This window comes from Oncorhynchus mykiss, chromosome 28 (assembly GCF_057628025.1).
Source record: "Oncorhynchus mykiss isolate SJ-2025 chromosome 28, ASM5762802v1, whole genome shotgun sequence".
NCBI classification, from domain to species: Eukaryota; Metazoa; Chordata; class Actinopteri; order Salmoniformes; family Salmonidae; genus Oncorhynchus; species Oncorhynchus mykiss.
In genome coordinates, this window is record NC_143049.1 from 6,731,056 (window position 1) to 6,751,101 (window position 20,046).

General features: G+C 41.0%; 1 protein-coding gene across 2 annotated transcripts in view; it reads right to left on the minus strand.

Moving 5' to 3' along the window:
- The window catches only part of LOC110508393 (zinc finger protein 512B), a 103,155-nt gene that overhangs the window by 22,109 nt on the left and 61,000 nt on the right, over positions 1–20,046 (minus strand). For both annotated transcript variants that reach the window (XM_090225676.1, XM_036966425.2), the window contains 7 exons: positions 18,256–18,329; positions 18,039–18,167; positions 17,695–17,855; positions 17,359–17,606; positions 10,361–10,432; positions 9,112–9,243; positions 8,729–8,847 (listed from right to left, as the gene is read on the minus strand). In XM_090225676.1, coding sequence (XP_090081802.1) covers positions 8,729–8,847; positions 9,112–9,243; positions 10,361–10,432; positions 17,359–17,606; positions 17,695–17,855; positions 18,039–18,167; positions 18,256–18,329 — 935 coding nt within the window. The remainder of the gene's footprint in view (positions 1–8,728; positions 8,848–9,111; positions 9,244–10,360; positions 10,433–17,358; positions 17,607–17,694; positions 17,856–18,038; positions 18,168–18,255; positions 18,330–20,046) is intronic.

A 20,046-nucleotide genomic window follows, 5' to 3' on the forward strand; every position in this document is an offset into this window, starting at 1 on the left:
TATGTAAACTTCTGACTCACTGGGAATGTGAAGAAAGAAATAAAACCTGAAATAAATCACTCTACTATTATTCTGACATTTCACATTCTTAAAATAAAGTGGTGATCCTAACTGACCTAAGACAGGGAATTTCTATGAGTATTAAATGTCAGGAAATGTGAAACTGAGTTTAAATGTATTTGGCTAAGGTGTATGTAAACTTCCGACTTCCACTGTATATCAATTTTCAGAAATGGTGATAAACTGACATGAATTAAAATATGTGAAAGAGATGTTATTTTTTCATCATGACATGGCCTTGTGAAAAGACATCATTTTGTTTGAAGTATATCGCAAGGTCATTTTATTTTCAAGAGACAAATAATCATGTTTTGTGGCAAAACTCTAAATATCCACTTCAAACAACAGAAGTCCAATAGAAAAAGTATCCCAATTGGGTTTTAAACAGTCACACGTAATAAAGTCTCAATACACAAATAAACATTTAAATAATCAATTTAGCCAAGGTTGAGAGGTTGAGCAGTGTATAAGATGTGTTTTCATTTAGGACATTTAATTAACTTTCGGGAAGAATTGTATGTGGGTTTTACAGGTTTGTTCGGTTGGACAAATCTGGGTTTCCTGGGGCCTCCCCTGGGTGCTCGTTTTGGTTTTGGGCAGGGCCAACTTTGGGAAACCCTGGGATAAATCAAGGGAAGATGTTTTAGTTTAAATATATAGACCGTAGGAAAGGATGTAAGGACTAATAAGGACATTGAACGTTTTTCGGAATTCATTTGCCGGTCAAGGATGGATTGATTCTTATTTTTGGAGTGATACAGCCCGATATTTTTCTGCAGTGGGTAGGCTACTAGCCTAGGTTGTTTCCCTTCACCTAAGTGTCACTGGATCTAGGCTCTATCCTTGTCATGAGCTTGTTTAGAAATGTTCCACTTTGGGCCAACAGGAACAGATACCCCAGGTGCCAATAAACTGTCGATGTGATCCATAATCAAAAGGACCATGATACACAAGAGCTCAAAGCTAACGTAACGCTAGCTAGCTAGCCAACGCGAATAGCTGAGAGTGCCAGCTGTCAATCACCACATCTGACCAGGGGTTAACTTAATAAAATAAGGATTTGATTAAGTGTGTAAAATAGAATAATGCAGTGTCATGTAAAACTATCATAATGCCGAAAATGCAATAGCCCAACTCTCTAAATACATGGTTCCGGATACAGCACATTTTGGTATGAAACACATTTTAAAGGGTTCTAGAGCACCAGCTTACTGTGACTGTAAATCTGCATTGTTATTTTGTTCAGAAACATTTTGGAATGTTGATTTGTGATGGCCTGTAATGCTTGTTGCTCAAGTTGTTTGCAGGTCATTCTATTTCTCGAATGGTTTTCTAACTCTTTTGAAACAGTTGGGCTATGTTCCCTGCCTGTCCGGTGCATCCTGTCACCGTGAAAATGTAGAAATGCATCATCACCATCAGATGTTATCACACCATTGCGCACGCTGTCCTTTCAAACATTTCCCAGTCAGTTAAGTAGTACATTCAGCCGTCCCAAATCTATAAAGCTTTGATTGAAGTGACCGGCTAAGCTCGCACCGATGTGACCAATTAAAAATGTAACTCACAGCCAAGCCATAGTGTCACAAAATGAGAGTAAATGGATGCACTGAGACCTGTTGATGGACACTTATAGGCTATGTTATTCAGGATCTGACATGGTTATACCACAGTAAATGGTTGCACTGAGACCTGTTGATGGCCACTTATAGGCTATGTTATTCAGGATCTGACATGGTTATACCACAGTAAATGGTTGCACTGAGACCAAGTAGGCCTAAATTAAGGTTTCTATTGGGGACAAGTATTCAATCCCCCTTGGGTTGTGCCGTGGCGGAGATCTTTGTGGGCTATACTCGGCCTTGTCTCAGGATGGTAAGTTGGTGGTTGAGGATAAGCCTCTAGTGGTGTGGGGGCTGTGCTTTGGCAAAGTGGGTGGGGTTATATCCTTCCTGTTTGGCCCTGTCCGGGGGTGTCATCGGATGGGGCCACAGTGTCTGGAGTACTTCTCCTGTCCTATCCGGTGTCCTGTGTGAATTTAAGTATGCTCTCTCTAATTTTCTCTTTCTCGCTTTCTTTCTCTCTCTCGGAGGACCTGAGCCCTCGGACCATGCCTCAGGACTACCTGACATGATGACTCCTTGCAGTCCCCAGTCCACCTGGCTGTGCTGCTGCTCCAGTTTCAACTGTTCTGCCTGCAATTATTATTATTTGACCATGCTGGTCATTTATGAACATAACTGCTGCATAATTTTGCTCTGGAAACGGGAAGAAGCTTTGTCGGGAAGTCTGCTCACCGGTATTCAACAGCAATATGGATCCACCCATCCACAGACAAGAGCCAGCTAATAGGCTTAAGCCTATTCATGGTTGCATGTTTCGTCACAATATTGCTTTGAATGTTCGTTTTGGACTGAGCATTCTACTCAATGGATTGTCAAAGAGCACTGATGAAGATTTAATCAAACGTGCATTAAAGTATCTTTGAAATACGATGACATTCAACAGGAGGCAAATAATTACTAGGAAAACCTTTTGTCATTTTGATGTTGCCAAATTGAGTTTAGATGTAGTATAACATTAGCAAGATGGCAAAGATTTTTTTTTTTTTGGGGGGGGGGGGGGGGTCACTGGATTTTAGCTAGCTAACATGAGCATTTCTAGCTATTTTTGACAAACTTTGCTAGCTAATGACAACATTACCATCTGTCTGAAACGAATTTGATGACATGATAATGCTGGCAAAGATTTCCTACTAGATATTTGACTACTTTAGCAATCTCATCGTATTTCCAGGCACTCTAGTGTAATTTAGACTAAATAGTAATTAGCAACTTTAGGGCACCACTATGGCGACTTGAGAATGTTCCTAACAATGGCATAACGCGACCGAGTGACGGAGGTACAACCTATGAATAGCCAACTGGAGGGGTAGGTTACTGCAATAGTAAAAGTGACTATTGTTTAGGCTACTCTGGAGTTTAAAAAAGGCTTAGCTATATTCTACAATGGACATCAAGGGTTCAATGCAAATACATCTTGCATTTCATGGTAATTTTGCTGAAAATTGAGAAGTGAGAGCTTTCACTCCCTTTACTGCAATCTTAACCCTTGTGTTGGCTTACGGGTCAAAAATGACTCGCCACTATGTTAAACGGCAGAGAAAACCCCCGAAATGATATGTTTTCTACTTGAAATTTGATTACTTTTCCTAGAGCGACCCCAACATTAGAAAAAGTGAAAGCCTTTGTTCATATTTCCATGGAAGCTGTACAGTACACCACCAGGGTACAAAGACTGTCTTAGGGTCATCTGTGACAAGGCAGCTTTTAAAATCATTTACACACCACAAAAACCACAAAGACACACACACACACAATGAGAAATTGAGATGTGTTCTACTGATTGAACACAGACAAAACTAAAACGTTCTTGTGCATGAGCAGCATCTCCCCTCCATGACCCCACACATGACTCGAGTTCACAGACAAAATAAAAACAATCTGACAAAATAAACATTTCTTGAAAGCATTGTCTACTGATGGGGAATGCAGTCCGAGGGTATAAAGGTGGTGCAGATGACAGTCCTCCCAGTTCCCTCTTTGCTGAAGCCATGAGTGCATGTTTCAGTGCCCAACAGGTCAGAGATCTGATTTTTTCAGATGTCCAGGAGGAATAAGGAAACAATGATTTAGAAGAGGAGGAGGTATCTGAAGAAGAAGATTGTGAAGAATACAACCCAGAGCACGATGCATCATTCTCAGATGAAGAAATCCCCCAAGCTGAAGGAGAGACATTTTTGTCAAAAAATAGTCAAATAACATGGTCCTTGTCACCATATGACAACCAGGGCAGGAAGGCAGCACAAAATGTCATAAGGATGACCCCAGGACCCACAAGACATGCAGTTGCCCAGGACATCACCTCAACATTCTACATGTTCATCACACCGGCCATCGAAAAAAATCGATGGCATTTGCAGGGTTTCCGTAAACATGGAGACAACTGGAAAAGGATGGATGAGATTGACCTGCGTGTCTACATAGGGCTGCTAATATTAGCGGGTGTGTATAGGTCCCGAGGCGAGGCTACATGTAGTCTCTGGGATGCAGAGAGTGGAAGGGTGATTTTCCATGCCACGATGCCACTGAAAGTCTTTCACACTTTCTCAATAATGCCACGATTTGATAACGGTGAGTCAAGACCTGCAAGATGTGTGAGAGACAAACTGGCGGCCATAAGAGAGGTCTGGGAGAAGTGGGTGGAGTGTCTGCCATACCTCTATAACCATGGGCCTGAAGTAACAGTGGATGAGCAACTGGTTCCATTCTGAAATACATTTTTATTTTCATATCTGTAAATTGACCATTTTCACTGTTCATTGTATTATGTATTGCTGTAAAATCATTGATTTATGTGATTGTTTTATGTGACTCTGAAACTAATTACTGATAGTAATCTCTTTTGTCATAAGGTCGCTGTCCTTTCCGGCAGTATATCCCCTGCAAGCCAGCAAAGTATGGCATCATGATATGGGTGGCCTGTGACGCACAATCCAGATACGCCTGGAAGATCCAAGTCTACACAGGGAAGCCGACCAGTGGAGGCCCGGAGAAGAGCCAGGGGATGCGGGTTGTGCTTGATGTGAAAGATGAACTGAGGGGGCACAATGTCACATGACAATTTCTTCACCTCTAATGACCTCAGCCAGCAGCTCCTGAAGAGGAATATCACCATGGTTGGCACAGATAGAAAGAACAAGCCTGAGCTCCCCCTGCACTCCCCGCAACAAGGAGGACCTTCTCATCAAAGTTTGCCTTCACCCCCACCTTGTTCCTCCCAAAGAGGAACAAGAATGTGGTCCCCCTGAGCACACTGAACAAAACGGCTGAGATCAGTGATCGTGAGGACAGGAAGCCAGCCATCATCCTGGACTACAACCACAACAAAGGAGGTGTGGACAACTTGGACAAGGTGATTGGAGCTTACAGTTGCAGGAGGATGACTTCCCGCTGGCCCCTGGTCAACTTCTATAACATCATTGATGTGTCCTCATACAATGCCTTAGTGATATGGAACAAGATCAACCCTACCTGGATGCCTGATAAGCGGAACAAGAAGAGGGTGTTCCTAGAGCAGCTGGGAAAGGCACTTGTAACCTCACACATTCAAAGAAGGGAGTGCCTCCCTCGCACAGCAGCCTCAACAGCGCTTGTGAAAGCTGTTCAGGGGGCTGAATCTTGTCCTTATCCACCAGAGGCTGCAGCTGGGGCAGGCAAGAGGAGTTGCCAATTCTGCACCCCAAAGAAGGACTGTAAAACAAATACATCTGCAAAATACATTTGCATACTGTCCTACATGTGCCAATTAGAGTTGATTGAGTTATGTTCTTCATGTTTTTGTATCTATTATCTTTTATTATTTTTTATTGTTGTTGTTTATACACCTTGTGGATGGGGGCAATGGTTAAAACAATGGGAGAAGACTAGCATTTTGTAGTTGAATTCCTCATTGTACAATATATAAGAATATATCACTATGTTGCCAAAAAGTTCAAGACTTATTGTTTCCCTTCAATAAAATGCAGTCAAAACTACTTTCTGCACATTTTTGCTATACAAGTGCTATCTCTTGCAACAACAAAACATGTTGACACTTATGCAGTACCTTTAGCAATAATAGTAATTATAATAAACCTCTACTTTAGTAAAGAAAACAATTATGACAGGTGTGTTAAAATGAGTGGTGTCCACACACTATATGCAGTTTTTCTGCATTGTGAAGAGGGAAAATCCCGATATTCACAAAGTCTGTGACAAATGACAGGTTGTTTCTTAATGAAAAATAGATTTGGGGTTTAAAATTCAATTAAGCTGCTATATTTTTGTGGTTTACTGACAGCGGGTCATTTTTTACCCTGAGGACAAGGGAAGTAATACAGAATGTTAAGACTACACAAGGGTTAAATCAAAGTAAAAAATCATTCTGTCCAGCCAATGATGCTTCAGCTAGTGTCGTTACCATGGCAATTTCAATGGAGGTACCTAGACCCAAATTAGCAACAAAATCATAGCATCCAAATCTAAATATTCAAAGAGGAAATGTTTGTATGGAGAAAAAAAACTGATCATATTAGTGGGGTTTGTACAGATAGTTTTACTTAAATTACCTTGTAGAATGCTTCCCTTTAAAGCACCGCGAAAGTAAATGTTTTAAAAGTATGAGAACAACCACACACATACAGAAGTTTACATACACCTTAGCCAAATACATTTAAACTCAGTTTCTCACAATTCCTGACATTAATTCCCAGTACAAATTCCCTGTCTTAGGTCAGTTAGGTTCACCACTTTATTTAAAAAATGTGAAATGTCAGAATAATAGTAGAGTGAATGATATATTTCAGCTTTTATTTCTTTCATCACATTCCCAGTGGGTCAGACGTTTACATGCACTCAATTAGTATTTGTTAGCATTGCCTTTAAATTGTTGAACAAGGGTCAAATGTTTTGAGTAGCCTTCCAAAAGCTTCCCACAATAAGTTGGGTGAATCTTGGCCCATTCCTCCTGACAGAGCTGGTGTAACAGTCAGGTTTGTAGGCCTACTTGCTCACACACACTTTTTCAGTTCTGCCCACAAATGTTCTATAGGATTGAGGTCAGGGCTTAGTGTTGGCCACTCCAATACCTTGACTTTGTTGTCCTTAAGCGATTTTGCCACAACTTTGGAAACATACTTGGGGTCATTGTCCATTTGGAAGACCATTTGCGACCAAGCTTTAACTTCCTGACTGATGTCTTGAGATGTTGCTTCCATATATTCACAGAATTTTTATGTAATTATAATTTCAATATTTCTACATCATTTTCCTTCCCCGTGACGCTGTCTATTTGTGAAGTGCACCAGTCCCACCTGCAGCAAAGCACCCCCACAACATGATGCTGCCACCCCCTTGCTTCATGTTTGGGACGGTGTTCTTCGGCTTGCAAGCCTCCCCATTTTTCCTCCAAATTGAACGGTCTTTATCGAACCAGAGGACATTTCTCCAAAAAGTACGATCTTTGTTCCCATGAGCAGTTGCAAACCGTAGTCTGACTTTTTTTATGGAGATTTTGGAGCAGTGGCATCTTCCTTGCTGAGCGGCCTTATAGGTTATGTCGATACAGGAATCGTTTTACTGTTGATATCGATACCTTTGTACCGGTTTCCTCAAGCATCTTCACAAGGTCCTTTGCTGTTGTTCTGGGATTGATTTGCACTTTTCGCACCAAAGTACGTTCATCTCTAAGAGACAGAAAGCGTCTCCTTCCTGAGCAGTATGATGGCTGCGTGGTCTCATGGTGTTTATACTTGCGTACTATTGTTTGTACAGATGGAACATGGTACCTTCAGGCGTTTGGAAATTGCTCCCAAGGATGAACCAGACTTGTGGAGCTCTACAAAAAAAATTCAGAGGTCTTTGCTGATTTCTTTTGATTTCCCATGATGTCAAGCAAAGAAGCACTGAGTTTGAAGGTAGGCCTTGAAATACATCCACAGGTACACCTCCAATTGACTCAAATGATTTTAATTAGCCTATCAGAAGCTTCTCAAGCCATGACATCATTTTCTGGAATTTTCCAAGCTGTTTAAAGGCACAGTCATCTTATTGTATGTAAACTTCTGACCCACTGGAATTGTAATACAGTGAATTCTAAGTGAAATAATCTGTAAACAATTGTTGGAAAAATGAATTAAAAAAGTAGATGTCCTAACCGACTTGGCAAAACTATAGTTTGTTAACAAGAAACTTGTGGAGTGGTTGAAAAACGAGTTTTAATGACTCCAACCTAAGTGTATGTAAACTTCCGACTTCAACTGTATAAAGGGACCCATGAACATTCATTTCAGATGAAGAAATGCAAATATCAGATGAAACAAATTGTATATAACATTTTGGAATGATACATAAACCATCAAAACGTGATATATTGTTCTTATACACAGCAACATATACGGTACAGTAATATCTCCATCAAGGGCCGAGTGTCTGCAGGTTTTCACACCTCCCTTGTACTTTATTGATCGAGTCAGGTCATTGATTAGTTAGGAACTCCCCTCACCTGAGTGTCTAGGTCTTAATTGAAAGGAAATAACAGCATACACTCGGCCCTTCATGGAAAGAGTTTGACACCCCTGATCTTGATGTTGCTATAAAAACATACGGCAACTGATATTGACTCAGAGGGCAAGTCAGTTTTTGTATTCAGCACAATTGTTTGAGTGGGCTAGAATCCAGAACAGATGTGGCATAGTACCAAGTATAATATTATACAGAAAATTATTATTATTTAGGGCAAGTGTCAACTGATATATTGGGGTTTAAGAGTTTCAACAGTGAGTGTGAAACACAATCCTTTAAATAGAGGAAATAAAGCCAGATGTGGCACTGTGTCTAGAGTGGATATAAATGGTGAAGAGGGAGGCTAAAGACAGTTCACCCCAAATCAAACTCTGTCATATGTATTCATACTTCAGAAGTTGAACAGAGACAGTATATTGTGTGGATCCTGCTACAAGCAGTAAGGTAAATATGTAGGCTGTAATCTCAAATGAAAGGGAAAGATTGGCACTGTTTAGATGTATTTAGATTGCTGGTCCAAACACCCTCTGTTTTGATTGACTCACCTTTCGGCAGATCTCCATGTGCTTCTTGAGGCCCGAGATGGTCTTTCTGGTGACAATGGAGCAGGTAGGACACACCACCTCCCCCCACTCTGAGATGGCATGCTGCCACTGTGCCTCTGCTGGAGTACCAGGAGGATATATCAATAAATCAACCAACCAATGTGACCTCTATTTAACCAGGCAAGTCAGTTAAGAACAAATTCTTATTTACAATGACGGACTACAATCAACCAAAAAATCATCCAATCGATCAATACTTTATATTGTGAAAATGTATCACACAAAGTGGTCTCACGTGTGTACCAGGGAATAATTTGGGAGATGGAATTTGTCTCGTCAAAAAACATAAATTCACAAGTAGTCCAGAACAGCCATATTAGTACCAGAGGTGAGGGGTGGTAGGTCTCTCCTGGAGGCTGGACCAGGGTGCTTCCTCTGGAGCTCCTCGCTGAACAGACCCCCCTCTAATCTCTTCACACGACCAGCCTTCAACTTCTCCTCTACCTTGTTCATACCTGGAACATACAGAGTGTGTGACTGTGTACCAAAGGATGTTGGTGGCACCTTAATTGGGGTGGACGGGCACGTGGTAATGGCTGGAGAAGAATAGGTGGAAAGGTATCAACAACATCAAACACATGGTTTCCATAGTTTCAATGTTTCTGATGCCATTCCATTTGCCCCCAGTGGTGTGTATATGAGTGCATATGTACATGGGTCAGGTTCAGTGAAGTAAAAAAGGTCATCAGAGCTCATGACATTTACAGTCAGAGTTGAAGTTCAATAGAAGCTGGAACTGGAGAGATTAAGTTAGGCTGAGCAGTATGACACCAGTATGACACCAGGAGAATGACAGAGTAATACCCTTTATTTATCAGCTGCATTTCATGGGGGGAAATGAGTGTGGATGTAAAATGATAGAGAGAGGGAGGGAAAGAGAGAGAGGATGATGCTGACTAAGAGGAGTACATAAGGAGAAATGCTGATTCATGAACAATAAAAATGAACAAGAGGGAGAGAGTTGTAACGAGAGATGAGGATATGAGAAACATATAGAAAGAGAGTCATGTCATGTGCAGTGCTGTGTGAGTCACTGAGCTTAGAGAAAAGTGGTGTTAAGATAGAAAATGTGTCAGAATGAGAGTATGAGACAGACTCACTGAGTCGTGATATGAATACCTCGACAGTTCAAACACATTAACAGAGAGAGAGAGAGGGGCCACTATCACTAAGACAAACAAAGTGGATGGGGGACTCTCAGATGCCAACACTCTTTGAAAAAAAAGGTTCCAAAAGGTTTTTGGCTGTCCCCATAGTAGAACCATTTTTGTTTCCAGGTAGAACCCTTTTTGGATCCAGGAAGAACTATTTTGGGTTCCATGTAGAACCCAATGTGGAAAGAGTTCTAGGTGGAACTAAAAAGGGTTATACCTAGAACCAAAAAGGGTTCTTCGAAAGGGTTCTCCTATGGGGACAGTCAAAGAACCCATTTGCGGTTATCAATCGCACCTCTTTATCTAAGAGTGTAGTCAACCAAAATGACCCAGTAGTGGTCTGGTGAGTGAGTTCCCCCTAATTTTACTTCAAGCATGAGTGAGAGAAGCTGTGAGAAGAGATAAGCTGAGGGTCTACCTTTCAGTCCGAACGTCCCTGAGATAGAGGGTTGCTCTCCAGTGAACTTCTTAGGAGTTTTCTGCTTCCGTCCTGGCTCAAGAGGAGAACATAGAGCAATAAACCGTCAAACACATGGGCCCCCATGTCCACTGAACTTCTAACTTCACCCTCACAATGCAACAAAAACTAGAACCCGACCGATATGGGATTTTTGGGTCAGATAGCGATTTTAGGCAGGCTGACAAGTTTTTTGCTAGGGTCATAATATTTTTATTCAGGTATAAATATTTTTTAATTGTGATTTATCAGGGGGTGCTACTTCCCGCGGATATGCCGGACAGTAACGGCATTCTTTTTTTATCAAGGATAAGTGTTCACTTTGGTGCCAGTCCAGTGTTTGCACTTAAGTAGCACAGATTGCTAGCTAACTAGGCAAACTACCTTGCTGGCTTGATAGATAGAGCCTAACTACCTTGCTGGCTAGCTAGCCAGCTAACGTTAACCTTTTGATGAGTAAGTATTAATAACGGCCCATACAGCGTGAGTTATTTTTGCACGCGGTACCAGAATTCTATGCTGCTGTTCTAGAATCTGATTGTTGCATTTTTTCGCTATTCTCTACACCCCTCATTGTATCAATAACGCAATGTCTACTTCAAATAAAGCTTTAGAAATCTTTCTTCGTATAGTAGTAGTGAGTATCTAAAGTATTATTGATAATTGTAATTATCATCTACAGTTGAAGATGGAAGTTTACATACACCTTAGCCAAATACAACTCAGTTTTTCACAATTCCTGACATTTAATCCTAGTAAATATTCCCTGTTTTAGGTCAGTTAAGATCACCACTTTATTTTAAGAATGTGAAATGTCAGAATAATAATAGAGACAATGAATTATTTCAGCTTTTATTTCTTTCATCGCATTCCCAGTGGGTCATAAGTTTACATACACTCAATTAGTATTTGGTAGCATTGCCTTTAAATTGTTGAACTTGGGTCAAACGTTACAGGTAGCCTTCCACAAGCTTTCCACAATAAATTGGGTGAACTTGGCCCATTCCTCCTGACAGAGCTGGTGTAACTGAGTCAGGATTGTAGGCCTCCTTGCTCACACACGCTTTTTCAGTTCTGCCCACAAATGTTCTATAGGATTGAGGTCAGGGCTTTGTGATGGCCACTCCAATACCTTGACATTGTTGTCCTTAAGCCACTTTGCCAAACTTTGGAAGTATACTTGGGGTCATTGTCCATTTGAAAGACCATTTGCGACCAAGCTTTAACTTAACTGATGTCTTGAAATGTTGCTTCAATATACCCACATAATTTTTCTTCCTCATGATTTCGTCTATTTTGTGAAGTGCACCAGTCCCTCCTGCAGCAAAGCACCCCCACACCATGATGCTACCACCCCCATGCTTCACTGTTGGGATGGTGTTCTTCGACTTGCAAGCCTCCCCCTTTTTCCTCCAAACATAACAATGATCATGATAGTCAAACAGTTATATTTTTGTTTCATCAGACAAGAGGACATTTCTCCAAAAAGTACGATCTTTGTCCCCATGTGCAGTTGCAAACCGTAGTCTGGCTTTTTTATGGTGGTTCTGGAGCAGTGGCTTCTTCTTGCTGAGCGGCCTTTCAGGTTTTGTCGATTATAGGACTCGTTTAACTGTGGATATAGTTACTTTTGTACCTGTTTCCTCCAATATGTTCACAAGGTCCTTTGCTGTTGTTCTGGGATTGATTTGCACTTTTCGCACCAAAGTACGTTCATCTCTAGGAGACAGAACGTGTCTCCTTCCTGAGCGGTATGACGGCTGTGTGGTCCCATGGTGTTTATACTCGCGTACTATTGTTTGTACAGATGAATGTGGCACCTTCAGGTGTTTTGAAATTGCTCCCAAGGATGAAACAGACATTTGGAGGTCTACAATTGTTTTCTGAGGTCTTTGCTGATTTCTGTTTATTTTCCCATGATGTCAAGCAGAGGCACTGAGTTTGATGGTAGGCTTTGAAATACATCCGCAGGTACACCTCCAGTTGACTCAACATATTTTAATTAACCTATCAGAAGCTTCTAAAGCCATGACATCATTTCTGGAATTTTCCAAGCTGTTTAAAGGCACAGTCAATACACATATGTAAAACTTCTGACCCACTGGAATTGTAATACAGTGAATTATAAGTTAAATAATCTGTCTGTAAACAATTGTTGGAAAAATTACTTGTGTCATGCACAAAGTAGATGTCCTAACCGACTTGCCAAAACTATAGTTTGTTAATCAACAAGAAATTTGTGGACTGGTTGAAAAACAATCGAAGATGAAACATGGCTGGGTCTTTCAGCATGACAATGATCCCAAACACACCACCCGGGCAACGGAGTGGCTTCGTAAGAAGCATTTCAAGGTCCTAGAGTGGCCTAGCCAGTCTCCAGATCTCAACCCCATAGAAAATCTTTGGAGGGAGTTGAAAGTCTGTGTTGCCAGGCAACAGCCCCAAAACATCATTGCTCTCGAGGAGATCTGCATGGAGGAATGGGCCAAAATACCAGCAACAGTGTTTGAAAACCTTGTGAAGACTTACAGAAAACCTTTGACCTCTGTCAATGCCAACAAAAGGTATATAACAAAGTATTGAGATAAACTTTTGTTATTGACCAAATACTTATTTTCCACCATAATTTGCAAATAAATTAATTAAAAATCCTACAATGTGATTTTCTGGATTTTTTTTCCTAATTTTGTCTGTCATAGTTGAAGTGTACCTATGATAAAAAATTACAGGCCTCTCTCATCTTTTTAAGTGGGTGAACTTGCACAATTGGTGGCTGACTAAATACTTTTTTGTCCCACTGTATTCTTCATCCCTTTACACTTGTGTGTATAAGGTAGTAGTTTTGGAATTGTTAGGTTAGATTACTCGTTGGTTACTACTGCATTGTTGGAACTAGAAGCACAAGTATTTCGCTACACTCGCATTAACATCTGCTAACCATGTGTTTGTGACAAATAACATTGGATTTTTTGTTGTTGTTGATTTTTTATGTACGGGTATGTTAGCTACCTACCTAACGTTAGTAATTATATATCAAACTTGCCAGTATATTAACAATAGGCTATCTAACTACCCAACGTTTATTAACTTGATAATTCCCATCATTCTTAGCAAAGCTAAATGGTATACTTGTTGTGCGTTCTCAATGGACATTTGGGCACTTTCGTAAATTCGCTCTGGCTATCTACTCCGATTTCAGAGCATTCTAGGCTGAGTGTACCAGAGCACAGAATAATGAATTTACCAGCACTCAACACCTGTTGAATATGACCTGTGCCAGTAAATGTCGGCAAAAACACGTAATTAAATTGGTTTCCAGCAGCACAGTCACCAACGCTCTGGTTAACACGAAAACTGCCTAAACTGCTCTGCTAGGGTGAGTAAAATGGTCACAGTGGTCTCATTTGTGTCTGGAAGTATCTAGCAAGCTAGCCAACACTAGATTGGGTGCTTGACTGCAGTTGTAAGGCCAGAACGTTCAAATCAACCCTACTCCTCAGCCCGAACGTCTAGTGTGAGAGCGAAACGGTCTGAATTTAAAAACTGACAATGCTCTGAATTACGGCTGGGTGTTTTACCGTATTTTATGATATACCGGTATTGATGCAGGGACCGGTTTGGGTTTTTACTTTACCTTCTATACTGGTACTTGAATGTTCGGTTTATTAACGGCGTGTGTTATGTAAATTTTGATAGTTTACTTCACTACTTGAGTCATCTCTCTCCGCTCTCTCTCTCTCTGCCGCTTTCCACACAGACTTAGTCCCACCCCGTCACTCAAGGAGCGCATTTGACGTTACTCAACCAGGAGACACTTGCATTCAGTCTGCATGGGCAATGCAGCACATGCAACAATGTTGATGACAACAATGATGTTTCCACGTTGCTTCTAAATATAAATCCACTAGCGTTCTGTAATGACACTAGTAGTTTGTGTTTCTCACATCAGCAAACAGCTATTTTGTCTTCTCTTAGCAAGTTGCCCTAAATCTTGTGATATGCTAATTGTTAGCCGATAATGCTAATAAATAGCTAGCTAGCTAATAAATGTACTGAGTAAGAGCAAACATAGTTAGCTAATACAGCCTGATAATACCAGTGATGGTGTAGAACTAAATCAGCATGTTGTTTGTGCAACAGTATATTCTAAATCAAAGAGGAATATGCAAAGCAAGACTATGTTAGCTACATGAAGTAGCTAAGAGAAAACACGCAACGTAGCCAAAGCTTATAGGGTCTACTAGGAAACACATATCAACACTTTAGTTCCTACCCTGTCACAATAACTTCTCCCTGGCATTTTAATTCGTTGTCATGTCAAACAACACTGCATTTAAAGTTCCCACTATTATATTCTAAATATTGAAGTAGAATAGTTATACTATTTCCATGATTCCAACAGTTTTGCTCAAATTTGCAAGTCAAATTGCAATTGCAACATTTTGTTAAAAGTCCTAGATTATTTGCCCACATCGTCCAGCCCTACGTGGCAGTGTGGAAGTTCTCAATTGAGCAGTGGTGTAAAGTGCTTAAGTAAAAATACTTTCAAGTACTACTTAAGTAAAAATACTTTCAAGTACTACTTCAGTAATTTTTTTGTTACCTGTACTTTACTATTTTTATTATTGACAACTTTTATTTTTACTTCACCACATTTCTAAAGAAAATACTGTACTTTTTACTCCCCTGCATGTTCCCTGACACCTAAAAGTACTCATTACATTTTGAATGCTTAGCAGGAAAGGAAAACGGTCCAATTCACGCACTTGTCAAGAGAACATCCCTGGTCATCTGCTGCCTCTGATCTGGAGGACTCACTAAACACAAATATTTATTTTGTGAATTATGTCTGCGTGTTGGAGTGTGCTCCTGGCTATCCGTAAAAAAAATAAAATAAAATGGTGCCATTTGATTTGCTTAATATAAGGAATTTGAAATGATGTATACTTCTACTTTTGATACTTAAGTATGTTTTATGATTTACTTTTGATACGGAAGTATATTTAAAACCAAACACTTTTACACAAGAAGTATTTTACTGGGTAACTTTTAACTTTACTAGTCATTTTCTATTAAGGTTTCTTTACTTTTAATCAAGTATGACAAGTGGGTACTTTTTCCACCTCTGCAATTGAGTGCATGAAATGCAGACATGATAAAAGTGCTGACATTTGTTTTGGTTGAAGTTGAATTGAACAGTAGAAAATAATAAGAATGGAGAAAGACTTAAAATGGCGAAATCACTTAGAGTGTATGTGTTGCCACCCTAGGATCACTCACTACTCATAAAGCACCCTAGGATCACTCACTACTCATAAAGCAACCTAGGATCACTCACTACTCATAAAGCACCCTAGGATCACTCACTACTCATAAAGCACCCTCGGATCACTCACTACTCATAAAGCACCCTAGGATCACTCACTACTCATAAAGCACCCTAGGATCACTCACTACTCATAAAGCACCCTAGGATCACTCACTACTCATAAAGCACCCTCGGATCACTCACTACTCATAAAGCACCCTCGGATCACTCACTACTCATAAAGCACCCTCGGGTCACTCACTACTCACAAAGCACCCTAGGGTCACTCACTACTCATAAAGCACCCTCGGGTCACTCACTACTCACAAAGCACCCTAGGGTCATTCACTCACTACTCATAAAGCACCCTAGGGTCACTCACTACTCATAAAGCACCCTAGGGTCGCTCACTACTCATAAAGCACCCTAGGATCACTCACTACTCATAAAGCACCCTAGGATCACTCACTACTCACAACTTTTTTTTTTAAATACTGTGATATAATGTTTTGGCCATATCGCCCAGCGCTACTCTTATCAGCTCAGCCAATACATATTTAATTTAAGAGCACACCGTTACGTTGTACAGCGCCATATTTTCCATTACATCCATCCGTTCTCAGAATAGAAACACCATAATATTAATCAAATTAATTCAGCCAAATTTATTAAAATCAATCCCATATACTATGTTATTACAAAAAAGGATTTAAATTCTCTGGTAATGCCAATATGGAAGTCTACCAAATGCTTCTCAAAGATGCCCTCTGGTGGTCAAACTAGCAATAACTCGCATCAACAGAAAAAATGGCTGACAAATAAATAACGTGCCAAAGAAATGTTGCAGCAGCCCGCAAACCGTGCTGCAGTATGATGGAACTTTTAAAGGATGAACCACTGTATGTTCTTACAGATTAGGCTAAAGGTTGTTGGCTAGGGAAAATATGATTTGATTGAAATAATCTAATCATATTTTTCCTAGCCAACAACCATTTGGCCAAATGATAAAACATAATTGCGAGAATGCATTACAAATCAAGGAATAACAAAAGTTGATTACATCATTTTCTTTTTGTTTTATTTCAGAAATGGAGCCCAGGGGTTCAATTTTTATTCATCTTATAAACTTATTCTCCTGTGTTTGCCCCCCATTTACTGGTAAATCCCCCATAGTAATATTTCCTCTATGATAACCCTCCACGATACCTTCCCCCATTTCCAACCCCATGCACCTGAAAACCCTACACCCTCATAAACCCCACTAAAATAGTTTCAACCATTTCTGGCAACCCTGTTCAGCTTTAACACTAGAATTAGGCTAGGCAGTAGACTTGTAGTCAGCTGATGATCTGTGAGGTGATAACATTTTTATTTCCTTTGTGATTGGTCAAAAACTGTAAACAACTTGTCAAGTCATGTGCTCCAGTTCTTGTAGACACTGTAACAAGCACAAGCACATTTGTAATATGCTGAAAAGTGACCAAGCAAAGTTGATATTTTCTGGGCCATCTTTGACTTTGTTTATTTGCGTATTATGCCATATATATCTGTGGAATAAAGACTGATATTTCTGTGGAAGGCTAATATTGGCTGATAAGATCGGTCGGGCTCTAACAAAAATATCCTATTCATCAACATATTTGAATCTTACTGTGCCTTGTCCTCTCATGGTCTTCATTGGGGTATGGTGGGAGTAGACTGCTCCCCTCATCTTCGCTCTCGCTGCCCCCCGAGGTGTTGGGGGAGGTGTCAGCCTGCTGCTGAGGGGGCTGGGGGTGTGGGTGCTGTTTCCTCTTTCCCCTCTTGGGGGCACACTCCCCGTTCTGGGAGGGACTAGACACCTCCTGGGTCTTTTTGACTTTGAAGAACACAGGCGACAGTGGTGTGTTCTCCATAGGCCTGGACAGAGAAGACACATTGGTACAATCTAATCAGTATGTAGGTAAGCTGTATGTCTTGCGGTGAAAATCCCTGACTCATGTCACACCTTTTCCTGGCGGTTCCCTTCACGGGGGTCTTGTGTAGTTTGGGCTCAGCCTTGGTCTCGATGGGGTGGTTCCACAGCTTGTGCTTTTGGAGGCTGACCTTAGTGGCAAACACCGCCTTACAGTCCGGACAGCCATGACTCAACCTCTCTGCTAGGGTCACCTGAGAGACATAGGAAGAAAGAGGGAGGAGGTCAAATGGAGAAAGATATTGATACATCTAAAGTACAAAATCTAATTCAACAGGTGCAATAAATATATCGGAGATAGTGGGGGACAGATGGAAAAGACAGAGGGGGTGAGGAGGGACGATGTGGGCGAGGAGAGAGATGATGTGGTGTCTTACCCCCTGGCAGCGTTGGTAGTGGTATTTGAGACCGTAGATGCTGGGGAACTCTAACCAGCAGCCTGAGCCAGGACACGTTACCCTGGACCTCTTCTTAAACTCCTCCTTCCACTGGACCATCATGTTAGCCTGCAAAGAGGGAGATAGATGATATACACATGCCTTTCACACACTCCTACATAGGAAGTAGGGATTGGAAGGGATAGTAGATACTTACAGGGATACTCCTGAACTCCTGCTCTTCAGGACGCACCTTCTTCTTTCCCTCCCCTCTTTCACTACAGGGTGTACCTGAGAGAGAGATAACAGGGTTTAGTCAGATAACTATTTACTGTATCATTGGTTCAATTCACAACCCACACAGCTCCCTCCTTTCACAGGCATAGAACCCCCCCCCCCCCCCCCCCCCTCTCTCGGAAAAATGTATGTTTTTGTACCAATTACTGTAGAACAAACCATAGATGGAAAACACTTGATAGTGATTGGTGGAAAATCGATCCAGTTGCACTCCATGTTCAGAAGTTTGGGGTCACTTAGAAATGTACTTGTTTTAGAAAGAAAAACACATTTTCTGGTCCATTAAAATAACTCAGTTGTGCACTGGGACCTCCCACTCCTCTTTATATTCTGGTTAGAGCCAGTTTAACTGACGAGTTTCAGAAGAAAGTTATTTGTTTCTGGCCATTTTGACATTCTAACACTCTAATCTGATGCTCCAGATACTCATCTAGTCTAAGGCCAGTTTTATTGCTTCTTTAATCAGGACAACAGTTTTCAGTTGTGCTAACATAAATGCAAACGGGTTTTCTAATGATCAATTAGCCTTTTAACATGATACACTTGGATTAGCTATCACTACGTGCCATTGGAACAGAGGAGTGATGGTTGTTGATAATGGACCTCTGTACGCCGATGTAGATAATCCATAAAAAAATCTGCCTTTTCCAGTTACAATAGTCATTTACAACATTAACAATGTCCACGCTGTATTTCTGACCAATTTGATGTTATTTTAATGGACAAAAAATGTGCTTTTCTTTCAAAAACAAGGACATTTCTAAGTGACCCCAAACTTCTGAAAGTCCCTGGCCCTACTCAGCCCTACTTCATAGTCTTGGTCACAGGGGCACAGATTAATTTTCACATGCTTGGAAAATACCTACTTAGCAACAGAGCAATAGTCACAAGTCAATATACAATAAACAGTGTAGGTGCAGCTATGGCAGCAGGATTAAGACTGTTTAGCTGTGTGAGTGTGTGTGCGTATACATGCGTGTCAGTGTGTGAGTGCAACAGCGTGTGAGTGTGTGTGTAAAGGCCATTTGATGAGCCAAATAAATCCCCTATACATCACCACAAACTCTGACAAAGAACATAGAGGATTCTCTCTCTCGACATATACCGCTAACATCACTTTCTCCTCATCTCTCTTTTCCCACTCCCGACACTCTCTTTACCTCTCATTCCTTCTCTTTTCCCACTCCCGACACTCTCTCTTTTACCTCTCATTCCTTCTCTCTCCTCTTTTCCCACTCCCGACACTCTCTCTTTTACCTCTCATTCCTTCTCTCTCCTCTTTTCCCACTCCCGACACTCTCTCTTTACCTCTCATTCCTTCTCTTTTCCCCCTCCCGACACTCTCTCTTTACCTCTCATTCCTTCTCTTTTCCCACTCCCGACACTCTCTCTTTACCTCTCATTCCTTCTCTTTTCCCACTCCCGACACTCTCTCTTTACCTCTCATTCCTTCTCTTTTCCCACTCCCGACACTCTCTCTTTACCTCTCATTCCTTCTCTTTTCCCACTCTCGACACACTCTCTTTACCTCTCATTCCTTCTCTCTCCTTCTCTTTTCCCACTCCCGACACTCTCTTTACCTCTCATTCCTTCTCTCTCCTCACTCCCGACACTCTCATTCCTTCTCTCTCCTTCTCTTTTCCCACTCCCGACACTCTCTCTTTACCTCTCATTCCTTCTCTCTCCTTCTCCTTTCCCACTCCCGACACTC